At 39.3% G+C, this 17,551-nt stretch overlaps 1 protein-coding gene across 1 annotated transcript; it reads left to right on the top strand.

The window, feature by feature from the left end:
- Positions 1-12,250: 12,250 nt before the first annotated feature.
- On the top strand, positions 12,251-13,180 carry LOC100356607 (olfactory receptor 4X2-like). The gene has a single exon (XM_002709105.1). The coding sequence runs from the start codon at positions 12,251-12,253 to the stop codon at positions 13,178-13,180; it is 930 nt and encodes a 309-aa protein (XP_002709151.1).
- Positions 13,181-17,551: the final 4,371 nt, after the last annotated feature.

Genomic DNA, 17,551 nt, shown 5'->3' with positions numbered 1-17,551 from the left:
TACTTCTCTTCTTCCAACTCTTCCTCCCTCAATCAGTCTCCCTCCCTCCCTCCTTCCCTCCCTCTTTCCTTCCTTCCTTCCTCCCTCCCTCCCTCTCTCCCTCCCTCCCTCCTTTCCTTCCTTCCTTTCTTTTTTCTTAAAATTTGCAATAACATGCCTTCAATTAACTTTATAATCATAGACTTAATGCACCACTAACAATAACGTTCAACAAGTTAAAAGTAGAAAGACCACTGTTCTATAGGAATATAGATAGGGTTATAAACAATAATCAAATTATAAGATGTAAGTTTCGGAGCCAGGGCTGTGGTGCACTTGGTTAATCCTCTGCTTGTGCCACCGGCATCCCATATGGGTCAGGTTCTAGTCCCGGTTGTTCCTCTTCAAGTCCAGCTTTCTGCTGTGGCCTGGGAAAGCGGTGGAGGATGGCCCAAGTGCTTGGGCCCCTGCACCCACATGGGAGACCGGGAGAAGGCACCTGGCTCCCGGCTTTGGATTGGCGCAGCTCTGGCCATTGCAGCTGTTTGGGGAGTGAACCAATGGAAGAAAGAACTTTCTCTCTGTCTCTCTCTCACTGTCTGTGACTCTACCTGTCAAATAAATAAAAAAATTTAAAAAGTTTCATCATTTTAATATTTTTTATTCTCTGTTAGCTACTACATACCAGAGTAAACGTATTGCATTTGTCTGTTTGAGACTGGCTTTTTTCACTAAGCATAATGGCCTCCAGTTGCAACCATTTTGTTGGAAAATACAGAATTTCATTTTTTAAAAAAGATTTATTTATTTATTTGAGTTATAGAGAGATGGATAGACAGAGAAAAAGGTCTTTCATCCGCTGGTTCTTTCTCTAAATGGCCACAATGGCTGGAGCTGGGCTGATCTGAAGTCAGGAGCCAGGAGCTTCTTCTGGGTCTTCCACACAGGTGCAGGGGTCCAAGAACTTGGGACATCTTCTGCTACTTTTCCAGGCCATAGCAGAGAGCTGGATCAGAAGAAGAGCATCTGGGATATGAAATGGCATCCTTGTAGGATGCTGGTGCTGAAGGTGGAGGCTTTGCTCACTATGCCACAGTGCCAGCCACAGGATTTCATTAATTATATAAAGTCACATTTTATTTATCTAGGCATCAGTTGATGGACATTTGGATTGATTCCATACCCTAGCTATTGTGAAATCAGATGCTATTAAACATGATATACAAATAACGTTTTCATATACTGGTTTCATTTCATATGGATAAACTTCCAGGAGTGGGAATACAGGGTTATATGGTACATCTATTTGCATATTTCTGGGGGACTCTCCATACTGTCTTCCCTAATGATTGTACTAGTTTACATTCCTACCAACAATGTATTAGGGGACATTTTTTCTCCACATCCTCACCAACATTTGTTATATATTTATTTTTGAATGGTAACTTTTTTTTCTCTTTTTAAAAAGAATTATTTATTTATTTGAATGTTAGAGTTACAATGAGAAAGATAGAGTTAGAGATGTCTTCCATTTGCTGGTTCTCTCTCAGATGGCCACACTGGACAGGGCTGAGCTAGGCTGAAGCTAGGAGCCAGGAGCTCCTTCCAGGCCTCTCATGTAGATATCAAGGCCCCAGGCACTTAGGCCAGAATGATAGCCTTTCTATCGGGAGTGAGGTGAAGCCTCAATTTTTTTTAATTTGCATTTCCTTGATGGTTAGTTATATTGAGCATTTTCTCATGTGTCTGTTAAAAATTCCTGCTCATTATCTTTGCCCCCTTCTTAACTGGATTTTTTAATTGTTGTTGAGTTTCTTGAGGTCCTTATATACCCTAGATATTAATCATTTATCTATTGCATATTTTGCAAATATTCTCTCATTCTGTTGATTGTCTCTTCACTTTGTTGAGTGTTTCTTTTGCTGTGCGGAAGCTTCTTGGCTTGATGGAATCTTATTTTTCTATTTTGGGTGTTATTATTTTTTCTATTGGGGTCTTATCAAAGAAGTCATTGCCTATGACAATGTCTTGCAATGTTTTCCTCTAGCAGTTTGATGGAATCAGGTCTTAGATTTAGATCCTGATCCACTGAGTTGATTTTTGTATAAGGTGTAAGGTCAGGGCCTCATTTCATACTTCTGCATGCAGAGATCCACTTTTCCTAACACCATTTGTTGAAGAAAGTGTCATTCTCCAGGAAATGATTTTAGCTTGTTTGTTAAAGATTAGTTGGTTGTAGATTATGGGTAATTTCTGAGGTTTCTATTCTGTTCTATAGTTCTACAAGTCTATGTACCAGTACCAGGCTGTTTTGATTATAACTGTCTTATAGTATGTCTTGAAATCTGATAGTGATATGCCTCCAGCTTTTTTGTTGTTGTTTAAGATTACTTTAGATATGTATTGCCTCACGTGTTTCCATTTGAATTTTAGGGTCATTTGTTCTAGATTTGAGAAGAATGTTCTCAGTATTTTGACTGGAATCACATCAAATTAGTAAATTGCTTTGGGTAGTACATACATTTTGATGGCATTACTTCTTCCAATTCTTGAACACAGATTTTTTCCATCTTTTTTGTGTCTTAAAGATTCCTTCTATTTCTTTCTTTAATGTTTTGTAATTTTCATCATAGTGATCTTTCACAACCTTGGTTAAATTTATCCCAGTACATTTAAACTTTTTAGCTATTGTGAATGATAATGATTTTACAAATTATGTCTCAACCATGACATTGTTTGTGTATACAAATGTGATTGATTTTTTAACTTTTATTTAATGAATATAAATTTCCAAAGTACGATTTATGGATTACAATGGCTTCCCCCCCATACCGTCCCTCCCACCCACAACCCTCCCCTTTCCCACTCCCTCTCCCCTTCCATTCACATCAAGATTCATTTTCAATTATCTTAATATACAGAAGATCAGCTTAGTATACATTAAGTAAGGATTTCAACAGTTTGCTCCCACACAGAAACATAAAGTGAAAAATAATAGATGATTTTTTTTAAATGATGATGAAATCAGATCAGACCTATTGTCATGTTTAATCCCAGTGAGAGTCAAGTTGGGAATTGATAATTTCTTTTTTTTTTTTTTTTTTTTTTTTTTACAGAGGATCAGTTTAGTGTACATTAAGTAAAGATTTCAACAGTTTGCACCCCCATAGAAACACAAAGTGAAATATACTGTTTGAGTACTCGTTATAGCATTAAATCTCAATGCACAGCACATTAAGGACAGAGATCCTACATGAGGAGTAAGTGCACAGTGACTCCTGTTGTTGACTTTACCAATTGACACTCCTGTCTATGGCATCAGTAATCTCCCTATGCTCCAGTCATGAGCTGCCAAGGCTATGGAAGCCCTCTGAGTTCTCCGATTCTTATCTTGTTTAGACAAGGTCATAGTCAAAGTGGAGGTTCTCTCCTCCCTTCAGAGAAAGGTAGCTCCTTCTTTGAAGACCTGTTCTTTCCACTGGGATCTCACTCGCAGAGATCTTTTGCCAGAGTGTCTTGGCTTTCCATGCCTGAAATACTCTCATGGGCTTTTCAGCCAGATCCGAATGCCTTTAGGACTGATTCTGAGGCCAGAGTGCTATTTAGGACATCTGCCATTCTATGAGTCTGCTGAGTATCTCACTTCCCATGTTGGATCACTCTCCCCTTTATTTATTCTATCGGTTAGTGTTAGCAGGTACTAGACTTGTTTATGTGCTCCCTTTGACTCTTAGTCCTTTCATTGTGATCAATTGTGAACTGAAATTGATCACTTGGAATAGTGAGATGGCATTGGTACATGCCACCTTGATGGGATTGAATTGGAATCCCCTGGTATGTTTCTAACTCTACCATTTGGGGCAAGTCAGCTTGAGCATGTCCCAAATTATACATCTCTTCCCTCTCTTATTTCCACTCTTATGTTTAACAGGGATCACATTTCAGTTAATTTTCAACACTTAAGAATAACTGTGTATTAATTACAGAATTAAACCAGTCATATTAAGTAGAACAGACAAAAAAACTACTAAGAGGGATAATGTATTAAGTTGTTCATTAACAGGGCTATGCTGATCAAGTCACCGTTTCCCATAGTGTCCATTTCACTTCAGGAGGTTTCCTTTTTGGTGTTCAGTCAGTTGTCACCGATCAGGGAGAACATATGGTATTTGTCCCTTTGGGATTGGCTTATTTCACTCAGCATGATGTGTTCCAGATTCCTCCATTTTGTTGCAAATGACTGGATTTCATTGTTTCTTACTGCGGTGTAATATTCTAAAGAGTACATATCCCATAATTTCTTTATCCAGTCTACCGTTGATGGGCATTTAGGTTGGTTCCAGGTCTTAGCTATTGTGAATTGAGCTGCAATAAACATTAGGCTGCAGACCGCTTTTTTGTTTGCCAATTTAAATTCCTTTGGGTAAATTCCAAGGAGTGGGATGGCTGGGTCGAATGGTAGGGTTATCTTCAGGTTTCTGAGGAATCTCCAGACTGACTTCCATAGTGGCTTGACCAGTTTGCATTCCCACCAACAGTGGGTTAGTGTCCCTTTTTCCCCACATCCTCGCCAGCATCTGTTGTTGGTAGATTTCTGAATGTGAGCCATTCTAACCGGGGTGAGGTGAAACCTCATTGTGGTTTTGATTTGCATTTCCCTGATTGCTAATGACCTTGAACATTTTTTCATATGCCTGTTGGCCATACTCTCACCACTGCTATTCAATATAGTTCTGGAGGTTCTAGCCAGAGCTATTAGGCAAGAAAAAGAAATTAAAGGGATACAAATTGGGAAGGAAGAACTCAAACTATCCCTCTTTGCAGATGACATGATTCTTTATTTAGGGGACCCAAAGAACTCTACTAAGAGACTATTGGAACTCATAGAAGAGTTTGGCAAAGTAGCAGGGTATAAAATCAATGCACAAAAATCAACAGCCTTTGTATACACAGACAATGCCATGGCTGAGGAAGAACTTCTAAGATCAATCCCATTCACAATACCTACAAAAACAATCAAATACCTTGGAATAAACTTAACCAAGGACGTTAAAGATCTCTACGATGAAAATTACAAAACCTTAAAGAAAGAAATAGAAGAGGATACCAAGAAATGGAAAAATCTTCCATGCTCATGGATTGGAAGAATCAATATCATCAAAATGTCCATTCTCCCAAAAGCAATTTATACATTCAATGCAATACCAATCAAGATACCGAAGACCTTCTTCTCAGATCTGGAAAAAATGGTGCTGAAATTTATATGGAGGCACAGGAGACCTCAAATAGCTAAAGCAATCTTGTACAACAAAAACAAAGCCGGAGGCATCACAATACCAGATTTCAGGACATACTACAGGGCAGTTGTAATCAAAACAGCATGGTACTTGTACAGAAACAGATGGATATACCAATGGAACAGAATTGAAACACCAGAAATCAACCCAAACATCTACAGCCAACTTATATTTGATCAAGGATCTAAAACTAATTCCTGGAGCAAGGACAGTCTATTCAATAAATGGTGCTGGGAAAATTGGATTTCCACGTGCAGAATCATGAAGCAAGACCCCTACCTTACACCTTACACAAAAATCCACTCAACATGGATTAAAGACCTCAATCTACGACCTGACACCATCAAGTTACTAGAGAACATTGGAGAAACCCTTCAAGATATTGGCACAGGCAAAGAATTTCTGGAAAAGACCCGGGAGGCACAGGCAGTCAAAGCCAAAATCAACTATTGGGATTGCATCAAATTGAGAAGTTTCTGTACTGCAAAAGAAACAGTCAGGAGAGTGAAGAGACAACCGACAGAATGGGAAAAAATATTTGCAAACTATGCAACAGATAAAGGGTTAATAACCAGAATCTACAAAGAGATCAAGAAACTCCACAAAAACAAAACCAACAACCCACTTAAGAGATGGGCCAAGGACCTCAATAGACATTTTTCAAAAGAGGAAAGCCAAATGGCCAACAGGCACATGTGATTGATTTTTGTGTGTTGATTTTATTACCTGCAAATTTCCCAAACTCTTATCATGAGTTCTAATAGTCTCTTCGTGGAGTCTTTTGGATTCTATGTATAGGGTCATGTCATCTGTAAATAGAGGCAGTTTATCTTCTTTCTTCCACTTTGCATCCCTTTGACTTATTTTTCTTGCCAAATTGCTCTGGCTCAAACTTGAAGAACCATACTGAATAGTAATGGTGAGATTGGGCATCCTTGTCTGAAACCATATCATAATGGAAATGCTTCCAGGTTTCCCCCATTCAATATAATATTATTTATGGGTTTGTCATATATTGTCTTGATTATGTTGAGATATGTTTTTATATACCCAATTTGCTTAAGGTTTTATCATGAAAAAATGTTGTATTTTATCAAATGCTTCCTCTGCATCTATTTAGATAATCATGCTATTTGTATTTATCAATTTGTCAATGTGATATATCACATTTATTGATATGTGTATTTTGAACCATCCCAGAATCCCTGGAATAAATCCCACTTAGTTTGATAATATTTTTGATGTATTGTTGAGTTTAATTAGCTAGTATCTTGTTGGGGATTTTGGAACAATGTGTATCAGGGGATATCAGCCTATAATTTTCTTTCTTTGTTGTATTTTTTTTCCTGGTCTTAGAATTAGGTTGATGCTGGCCTCATAGAGCGAGTTTGGGAAGATTCCTTCCCTCTTAATTATTCTGAAGAGTTTCAGAAGAATTGCTATTAAGTCTTCTTTAAATGTTTGGTAGAATTCAGCAGTGAAGCCATTCCATCCTGACCTCTTCTTTATTGGAGGATCTTTATTACTGATTCTATCTACTGTCAATGTATTTGACAATCTGACATTTCTCTCTTGCTCATTTTATGGTCTTTTCTTTGTGTTTTACTTTTGAAAACTTGACTATAATGTGTCATGGTGAAGATCTCTGATCATGTTTATTTGGTATTCTATGCATAGAATGTAAACATCTTTGTCCAAATTAGGGAAATGTTCTGCTATTATTTCACTAAATAAATTTTTCTAAGTCATTCTGCTTTTCCACCTCTTCAGGAATACCAAAGAAACATATATCTTGTTGTTTGATGTTATCCCATAGGTCCTGAATACTGTTTTTGGTTTTTCTAGTTTTTCTTTTTCTGACAGATATTTCGAAAGCTTTATCTCTCGGCTCAGATGCTTTCTTATGCCTCTGACTCTTAAGCCACTGACTCTGTTGTTAAAACTTTCCACTGAATTCTTTTATTTGACATATTGAATTCTTCATTTCTAATATTTCAGTCTGATTTTTCTTTAATATTTCTATTTCCTAGCAGAATTACTCATCCATGAAATTCACAGATATCTTTAACTCATGTAATTGCTTTTTTTTGAGTATGTGAACCATCATCCTTTTGAATTTCTTTGCAGACATTTCATCAATTTCCTCATCTTCACAATCTAATATTGAAGTATTATTGTGTTCCTTTAGAGGAGCCATATGTATTTCTGTTTATGATTCTTGTATTTCTAAAGTTATTTTTATACATCTGGAGAAACACACGTTGATATCGCCTCTGAAGTCTTTGTTGTTGGTATGTGCCTCTAAGTGTAGTGGAAGGCCTGTACCATCAGGTGATATCCAGAGTATGTGCTGGGTGGGGCCAGAGATTATGAATGGGGTTAAAATCCAGGGTAATACCTAACTTAGGAGGGTGGATTTTCTCTGTAATCAGTAGGATAGAGGAGTTGAATTGTCCTGGCTTGCATGGTTACTACCTCTCTCCTTCTCTATGCCAAAATGAATCTCTGTGTGCCTGCACTCCTAACTCACTGAGACACATGGATTACACAAAGAATCTATTCACTCCGTAGTGTGAGCATGGAACTCTCTGCAATGTCTCCTCCTAGCACTCAGGGAATTCTGAGCTTCTGGAGCTGGGAAGAGTCATTTCCTAAAGACACAACCACACCTCACAGTTTCTTGGCCTATCATGCAGTCACAGGATTCCCACAGTCACAGTGTGCAGGGTTCGCACAGTCACATGCTGCAGTGGATCCACTCTTGCCTTGCAAACTTTCTCATCCAAAGAGAGATCTGCCCCATCCCTGGAGCCAGTTGCCTGCCTAATGGAGGAGAAACATAGCAAGTGGCTGCCCTGCCCCCTGCCAACTCTCTAGACCAGAGTCCACTTGACTTACTCTGGGAAGATGTTGCTTCCCCTGCTGGTCTCTGGTCACTCTGGTGGTGGTGGGGAGGGAAGCAATGTTCCCTCTGTTCCTAGAGTTCTGCGGACACCCTGCTCCCTGCCAACTTATCCATCTTGACTCAGTGTTGGTGGAAATTGTAAGGTGCTACCCTAGAGGTGATTACCAGTGGAGGACAGGCTTCTGCAGACTCCTCTCACCTTGCCAGGTGTGGGAGTCACTGGTGATGTCTTGTAAGCTGCTGCTTGTCTGTAAAATCTTTGCTGCTCCATGAAGTCTCTCTTCTTTCTGTTGACTTGTCTCTGAGATCATCTCTCCAGCTATCTCCTAGGAATGCAGATCCTCCTCTGTTTTTCTGGTATCTTCGTGTGATCAAAATCAGCATGTATGATACCTATTTAGCCATCTTGAAAATATTATTCCCTTCTTTTCATTTTTTTCCTCCTTAAAAAGATTTATCTCTTATTTGAAAGTCAGGGTTACATAAAGGAAGAGGGAGAGACAAACAGAAAGATAGAGTGGTCTTCCATTCACAGTTTCACTCCTGAGATGGCAGTAATGGCCATGGCTGCTCCAGGCTGAAGCCAGAAGCCAAGGCCTTCAACTGGGTCTCCTACAATAAGGGGAAGGGATCCTAACAACTGGGACAGGAACTGTTGCCCATATAATATGGCCGATATTGGCTTCCTCCCTCTTCTATGGAGTAGGTTTTATTGGAAAAGAGTTTATGGTATATTTTTAAAACTTTTAATTTATTTATTTGCATGCATTTCATAAATATGACTTAGGAACATAGTATTTCTTCCTACCATACCTGCCCTCACAACCATGTTCCCACTCCAACTTCCACTTCCCTCTCCTGTTCCCAGTCTTGTTTTCTATGAAGACTTACTTTCATTTAACTTTATATGAAGAAGATTAACTCTATTCTAGGTAAAGAGTTCAACAATTTGTATGTGAAAGAAAAAGAAAAAGGAAAAGAAAAAAATAGAAACAAACAAACAAAGAAAAAACTGCTCCTCAACAGTCCAGACAAAGACTGTCAAAGTCATTGCATCTCAAAGGTATTTTTGTTTGTTGTTGTTGTTGTTGTTTTTTTTTTTTTGAGCTTAATTATCTTTAAAGAATCTTTAAAGAAGAATCCAGGAATGGTACATCTTTTGCAAGCACTTAGACTTAATTATCACTTATGAAACATAAGAATATACTCCACTTAATCTATTAAAATGGGGGCTGACACTCTGATATAGCCAGTAAAGCCACCACCTGCAGTGCTGGCATCCCTTATGGGTGCCAGTTCGTATCCCAGCAGCTCCACTTCTGATCCAGCCTTTGTATACATAGGCAATTCCTCGGCTTCCATGCCTGAGAAACTCTCATGGGCTTTTTAGCCAGATACGAATGCCTTACAGGCTGATTCTGAGGCCAGAGTGCTGTTTAGGGCATCTGCCACTCTATGAGTTTGCTGTGTAACCTGCTTCCCATGTTGGATCATTCTCTCCTTTTTAATTCTATCAGTTAGTATTAGCAGACACTATTGTTTATTGGGCAGCACTTTTAATACTTTTGGTCAGATATTTCATTGATGTTGATGATTGACCTGTATATTTTAGAATGCTTCTTGCCCTCCCAGTGGAACAATAGAAAGTGTTTTCACACATTGCCAGTTGTCCTGTTGGGTGAAGAGTCACCTTTGTTTGAAAATCTTATCCACACCTCTGGCAAAGAGCTGTCCTATTTTGGTTTCAGGACATTTGTGGTCCTTCTACCTTTGACCTACTATTTTGAATGTTTTCACTTTGCTTACAATCACATGGTTAAGTACAGGATAAGTAGGAGCTACATCTCACTGATCTCTGAACAGCTCCAGCCAGAGTTAAGAACTCTGTGAATGCTGGGTGAATTTGCTCACATTTCCTATTGATTTCTGAGGTTGTCTCCTACAAGGAAGTTTGAGATTTTACCACAAGTTTGAATTGTTTACTACAAGGAGTTTGAAGTCTTGCTTCCCATGAGGTTGTCTTCCTGATTAGGGAGAAGATAAGATCTCTTGGGACTAACCTCTCATCTGATCCTCCCTTCTCCCATGGTGTCTCTTAAGCAGTGTGGACTTATGGCAAGGCTACCAGGGTTCACAGAGAGCACTCGGGAAGCAGGTCAACTTTGCTTTTTAAATATTCAGTTGCAGTTGTGACTCTAGTGGCACATTCTCATCATTCCCAAGCCTTAGGTTACAGGAGGAGCAGTTCCTCCATCCTGATTATTTATTTATTTATTTATTTATTGCTTCAGGAGGCAGGAGTTCCTGCTCTCAGCTTTGCTGCAGTCCTTCTTGATAGATTGATTATGAAAAGTGTATAAACCCAGTATCTATTCTCAAGATCTTATTTTCATCTCTTGGTCAGGACAGGATAAGTCACTGGGGTGAGAACAGCAAAGCCACAGAAACACTGGAGTGAGTTTTGTGGCCTTGGAAGTCTTCTACATGTGATGTTTGATTTCATTTTGAAAGCAAAGGGTATGGTACCAAGAGCACATGGCATTTTACAAAATGCTCTTTTATTGGTCTGATTGGTGGATGGCACCTCAAGCACTGGAAATGGAGTGTTGAGCAAGTTGTGATCTCCACCATCAGGAAGCTCACACTTCTGTGAGGCTGAGGCTGTGTAAATTAATTATAATTCTGTATGGTAAGCTCTGTGATTCAATGAGGGCCAGTGGACTGGGGAGATGGATTTTCTGAGAGAAATCCAAGGTAATGCATAGCAATGGGACTTATACTAAGAAGAGTCCGGGAATGGGATTGATGGCATTTTGGCATATAATGGTCTTTGAGTTTTGGAGAGGTTAAACCACTTTCTAAATATTACACAGATACTACCAGGAAAAAAAAATCTAAATGTAAACCCAGGAATCCAGACATCTGGCAGTGCTTTCTCTCATGAATGGTTACGTAGTAAAATTCTCCAGCTGATCTGAGAGTTTAGGGCTACTCTCTACTCTCTTTTTCCCCCTGCAGTTGGAAGTTCTGTCAATAATTTTCCTGTTTAATGGTGGTATTCACCCACTTGAGCCTGTCCTATTTACTGAGAGAAGGAAGTTTTGAGGTGTCAGTGGACATCATCTGGCTCCTGGTCTTAGGTGCCCTAGAGTTGCAGTGTATGAAGGGCTGTGTTTATACAGACAGACCTAAATCACAATGGATCAAGACTAGCATGGACGGGATCATTTGAAAGTCAGTCTTATTTATGTCCTAGGGTGTTAGAATGCTTTACTATGAAGAATAATGCATCCAAGTAGGAGTACATATGGAGGAGGTACTGGACCTTTGTTAACACTGGAGGAATATGATTGATTGGAGGGAATGAAGACACTGTAAAGAAAAAAATTGTGCATGGATTGAGCTGGGCAGGAAAGGGACAAAATAACCAAATGATCAAGTGAGATAGGAATTTGGAGGGGAAGCAGAAATAAGAGGGGATGCTGGGTGCAATGGGGGAGCATCAGGAGTGTCTCTTCTGCAGACTTTTTTGGGCATAATGAGAGTTGGGGACACCCTTAGGGAAAACAAGGGTAGAAAAGGAGCAAAGAGAAATGGAATGAAGTCTGCATGGGAAAGATAAAGACATTAAAATTCAATTGATGGATATCTATCACAGAGACTGTTAAAACTATCTTGCCCCACATTATCCCATGAAGACATGCATTAACTTCTTTATAGGGCTTCCTCTTCTGGTCTGTTTCCTCCAGTCCAATCTCCACTGAGTGATTTTACTTTGTAGTTGAAAAACATTCTTGATTAATCTCTATTGTCTCCAGATAGCCTCCTAGGCCCATAACAGTATTTTGTAAGTTGATCCTAGTCTCTACCTACAGCTTTTTTTTTTCTATTTTTCCCTTTATTCCAACTTCATGTTGGAATGATCTTTCTTGTTCACATGAATAAATCCTATTTGTGGTTCAATATCCAGTCCACAAATTTCTCATATATACAAGAATTTGTATATATGTCTTATTTTGTATCATTTCAGATCACACCAGCCAAATTGTTCACTCTTGGGGGCAACCTCATGGCTAGTGCAGACAATGTGACTGAATTCATTTTTCTGGGACTTTCTGCTAATCTGAAGGTGCAGAGAGTTTGCTTTGTGATATTTCTACTCTTGTACACAGCAATTGTGCTGGGGAACTTCCTCATTGTGCTCATGGTCACGACCAGCAGAAGTCTCGGCTCCCCCATGTACTTCTTCCTCAGCTATCTGTCCTTTGTGGAGATCTGTTACTCCTCTACTACGGCCCCCAAACTCATCTCAGATCTACTGGCTGAAAGAAAAACCATACCTGTGTGGGGCTGCATGACACAGCTTTTCTTCATCCACTTCTTTGGTGGCACCGAGATTTTTCTGCTCACTGTGATGGCCTATGACCGCTATGTGGCCATCTGCAAGCCCCTCAACTACACCATGATCATGAACCGCCAGGTATGTGCTGTCCTCGTAGGAATAGCGTGGGTGGCAAGTTTTGTGCATTCCTTTGCCCAGATCCTTCTCATCTTCCACTTGCCCTTCTGTGGCCCCAATGTGATTGACCACTATTTCTGTGATGTACTTCCCTTGCTCCAACTTGTGTGCTCAGACACCTTCCTGATTGGTCTGTTGATTGTTGCCAATGGTGGGGCCCTGTCTGTCATCAGCTTTGTGGTCCTTGTGGCGTCCTATGTGGTCATCTTGCTCCATCTGAGGTCCCGGAGTTCCGAGGGGCGGCGCAAAGCACTCTCCACCTGTGCGTCCCACATCACCGTGGTTGTCTTGTTCTTTGGGCCCTGCATCTTCATCTACATGAGGCCTTCTACCACTCTGCCTGTGGACAAGATGGTGGCTGTGTTCTATACTGTGATAACTCCACTCCTCAACCCCATCATCTACTCCCTGAGAAATGCTGAAGTGAAGAAGGCAATGAAGAAACTATGGAAGAGGACAATGAGACTAGATGAGAAGTAGACACTGTCTCTATTGTTCCTTGAGTCTGTAGTGATGCTGGTTCTAAACTGAATGGGTTGAGTGGAATGAAGCAATGTTCCTAAGAGTTGTTAGTTCTAGAGTTATTCTAACTGGTGTCCATCTTTTAAACCTTCATGTAATCACTTATAAAATATTTTCTTTTTTGGATGTGCTGTAATATAACATGCAATTTAGATGGTATATAAGAATTTAAATTTAACAGACACATTTAACAGACATATAAATATTGTTTCTATTTATAGGTACTCTTTGATGTTTTGAAAGATGCATATATTGTTTTATGTGCAATCAGCTAAATGCATCTATTTTTCTAATGTTCAGCATTTCTTCTTGGTGGAAACATCTAGAATCCCATCTTTTTTCTTCCTATAGTTTTTTCTTCTTATAGTTCCCAGTTTTTTTCTTCTTATAGAGGAATATATGGCACACCAATATTATCTATAGTATCCTGTTTGCAATTGATATTCCAGATTTTCTTCTTATCTAACTATAGCTTAGGACGTTAATCAACGTTTCCTCTTTCTCCCTCTTGTGACTCTGGTAACCACCATTATAATTCTAACTTGTATGAGATCATTATTTATTTACTTTTAAACTTTTATTAATAAATATAAATTTCCAAAATACAGCTTTTAGATTACAGTGGCTTCCCCCCCCAATAACTTTCCTCCCACCTGCAACCTTCCCATCTCCTGTTCCCTCTCCCATTCCATTCACATCAAGATTCATTTTCAATTCTCTTTATATACAGAAGATCGATTTAGTATATATTAAGTAAAGATTTCATCAGTTTGCACCTACACAGAAACACAAAGTGTAAAATACTGTTTCAGTACTAGCTATAGCATTAATTCACATTGGACAACACATTAAGGACAGAGATCCTTCATGGGGAGTGAGTGCACAGTGACTCCTGTTGTTGATTTAGCAATTGACACTCTTTTTTACGGCGTCAGCAATCACCCGAGGCTCTTGTCATGAGTTGCCAAGGCTATGGAAGCCTTTTGAGTTCGCCAACTCTGATCTTATTTAGACAAGGTCATAGTCAAAGTGGAAGTTCTCTCCTCCCTTCAGAGAAAGGTACCTTCTCCTTGATGGCCCGTTCTTTCCACTGGGATCTCACTTGCAGAGATCTTTCATTTAGGTCTTTTTTTTTTTTTTTTTTCAGAGTGTCTTGGCTTTCCATGTCTAAAATACTCTCATGGGCTCTTCAGCCATAGATCATCATTTTTTAAGACTTCACTTATGAGAGATGTCATTTTATACTTGTCCTTTTGTACTTAGCTTATTTGACTAACATAATGACCTCTAGTTCCATCCTGTTATTTGCCAGTGACATAATTTCACCCTATTTTGTATTGAGTAGCATTTCATTGTATTTGTATCACATCAGGGTATGGAAGCCCATAGGTTGTTTCCATTTCTTGGCTATTGTCAATAGTGCTACAGGAAACACGGGTGCAGATGTGTCTCAAAAGCCTACTTTCATTTTCTTTGGATTTATACTCAGTAGTGGAATTGCTGGATCATGTGATAGCTATAGTTTTAGATTTTTTCACAATGGCTAACCAATTTGCATCCTCACCAACAGAGTGCAAGGGTTTCCTTTTCTCCATATGCTCACGATTGCCATCATTGGTTATCTTTTGTCTATTTCATAACAGCCAATCTAATGGATTGAGGTTATATTTCATTGTGATTTTGATTTAATTATTAGTGACATTGAGCATTTTTTTTTTCAAATTCTCATGTGTTTGTTTTCTTTGAGAAATGTCTGTTTGGATCCTCTGCCCATTTTAATGTTGTATTACTTTTTTGCTATTGAGTTGTCTGAATTCCTTTTATATTCTTGTATATTGTATATACCTCTTATCTGGTTTATAGCTTGCAAATACTTTCTTTACTCCATAGGTTACCTCTTCACTCTTTTGATTATTTTATTTGCTTTGCAGAAGCTCTTTTTAAAAAATTATTTAAAGTTTACAAATTCCATGTATTTCCTATATACACATTCAGGAACACAGTGATACTTTCTATCCTACCCTCCCTCTTGCCCAACTCCCGCCCTTCTTCCTCCTTCCTCTCCTATTCCCATTCTTACTTTTTACAAAGATCTATTTTCAGTAAACTTTATACTTGGAAGATTAACTCTATGCTAACTAAGTAGTTAAACTAAGTTAAGTAAGTAGTTGAAATAAATGAGTTCAACAAATAGTATGAAGAAAAAAAATCATTGTTCCTCAACAGTCAAGACAATTGACTATTAAAAATACTTACATCTCAAAGTGTCAATTTCACTCCTATAGATTACCCCCTATTTTGTGAAAAGATATTTATTATATATATTATATATATTTGAGAGGTAGAGTTGCAGACAGAGGGAGAGACAGAGAGAACGGTCTCCCATGGTTCACTCCCTAGATGGCTGCAATGGCTGGAGTTGAGTGATCCAAAGCCAGGAGCCAGGATCTTCTTCTGGATCTCCCATACAGGTCTAGGGGTCCAAGAAATGCAGCAATCTTCTACTGCTTTCCCAGGCCACAGCAGAGAGCTGGATGGGAAGAGAACCAGCTAGGACATGAACCAGTGCCTATGTGGGATGTCAGCGCTGCTGGAGGAAGCTTAGCCCAGAACACCACAGCACTGGTCCCTAGATTACCTTTTAAGTACTTTATTAGTTACCACAGATCAGGGAGAACACATATGGTAGTTGTATTTCTGGGACTTGCTTATTTCACTAAGTATAATGGGTTCCAGTTGCATCCATTTTGATGCAAATGACAGGATTTAATTTTTTTTAACACTGTAGTATTCTATAAGGCATATATACCATAATTTTTCTATCTAATCTTTAGTTGATGGAAATATGGATTGATTCCAAACCTTTGCTCTTGTTAATTGAACTGCAATAAACATGGAGGTACAGATAACTCTTTCATATGCTGATTTCATTTCCCTTGGGTAAATTCCCAGGAGTGGGATGGCTGGGTCATATGGTAGGACGATATTCAGATATCTGAGGGATTTCCCTACTGGCTTCCACAGTGGCTGTACCAGTTTACATTCCCACTAACAGGGTACCTTTCCCCCACATCCTCACCAGCATTTCTTTACAAAAAGAAACAATCAACAATGATTTCTATATGAGAGTCATTCTTTTTTTTTAATTTTTATTTAGTAAATATAAATTTTCAAAGTACAGTTAATGGATTACAATGGCTCCCCCCCCATAATTTCCCTCCCACTCACATCCCTCCCATCTCCCGCTCCCTCTCCCATTCCATTCACATCAAGATTCATTTTCAATTCTCTTTATATACAGAAGATCAGTTCAGTATATATTAAGCAAAGATTTCATCAGTTTGCACCCACACAGAAACACAAAGTGTAAAATACTGTTTCAGTACTAGTTATAGCATTACTTCACACTGGACAACACACTAAGGACAGATCCCACATGAGAAGTAAGTACACAGTGACTGCTGTTGTTGACTTAACAATTTGAGAGTCATTCTAACTGGAGTGAAGTGAAAACTCATTGTGGTTGTTATTTGCATTTACCTGATGCCTAGTGATCCTGAGCATTCTCTTCAATGTCTGTTGGCCATTTGAATTTACTCTCTTGAAAAAATGCCTATTCAGGGGCTGGTGCCACGGCTCAATAGGCTAATCCTCCACCTTGCGGCGCCGGCACACTGGGTTCTAGTCCCGGTCTGGGCGCCGGATTCTGGCCTGGTTGCCCCTCTTCCAGGCCAGCTCTCTGCTATGGCCCGGGAGTGCAGTGGACGATGGCCCAAGTGCTTGGGCCCTGTACCCCATGGGAGACCAGGAGAAGCTCCTGGCTCTTGCCATTGGACCAGCAGGGTGCGCTGGCAGCAGCACACTGCCCGCGGCGGCCATTGGAGGGTGAACCAACAGCAAAGGAAGACCTTTCTCTCTGTCTCTCTCTCTCACTGTCCACTCTGCCTCTCAAAAAAAAATGCCTATTCAAGTCCTTTGCCCATTTCTTAACTGGGTGGGTTGTTTTGTTGTTGTGGAGTGTCTTGATCTCTTTGTAGATTCTGATTATTAATCCTTTATTAGTTGTATAGTTTGCAAAATATTTTCTCCCATTCTGTCAGTTGCATCTTCACTTTGCTGAGTGTTTCTTTTGCAGTGCAGAAACTTCTCAACTTGATGTAATTCCATTTCTCAATTTTGGATTCGATTGCCTGTGCTTCTGGGGTCTTTTCCAAGAAGTCTTTGACTACACCAATATCTTGGATACTTTTACCAATGTTCTCTAATAATTTGATGGCATTGGTTTGAATTTATGTCCTTGATCAATTTTGAGTTTTTTTTTTTGTATAC

The sequence above is a fragment of the Oryctolagus cuniculus genome, chromosome 1 (genome assembly GCF_051225735.1).
Source record: "Oryctolagus cuniculus isolate XC-2025 breed Fujian yellow rabbit chromosome 1, ASM5122573v1, whole genome shotgun sequence".
Classification (NCBI taxonomy): Eukaryota; Metazoa; Chordata; class Mammalia; order Lagomorpha; family Leporidae; genus Oryctolagus; species Oryctolagus cuniculus.
This window is presented reverse-complemented; position numbering and strand designations above follow the sequence as displayed.

Excerpts from the sequence above, each read along its gene's own strand:
- LOC100356607 (XM_002709105.1), top strand. The coding sequence starts at position 12,251 with ATGGCTAGTGCAGACAATGTGACTGAATTCATTTTTCTGGGACTTTCT.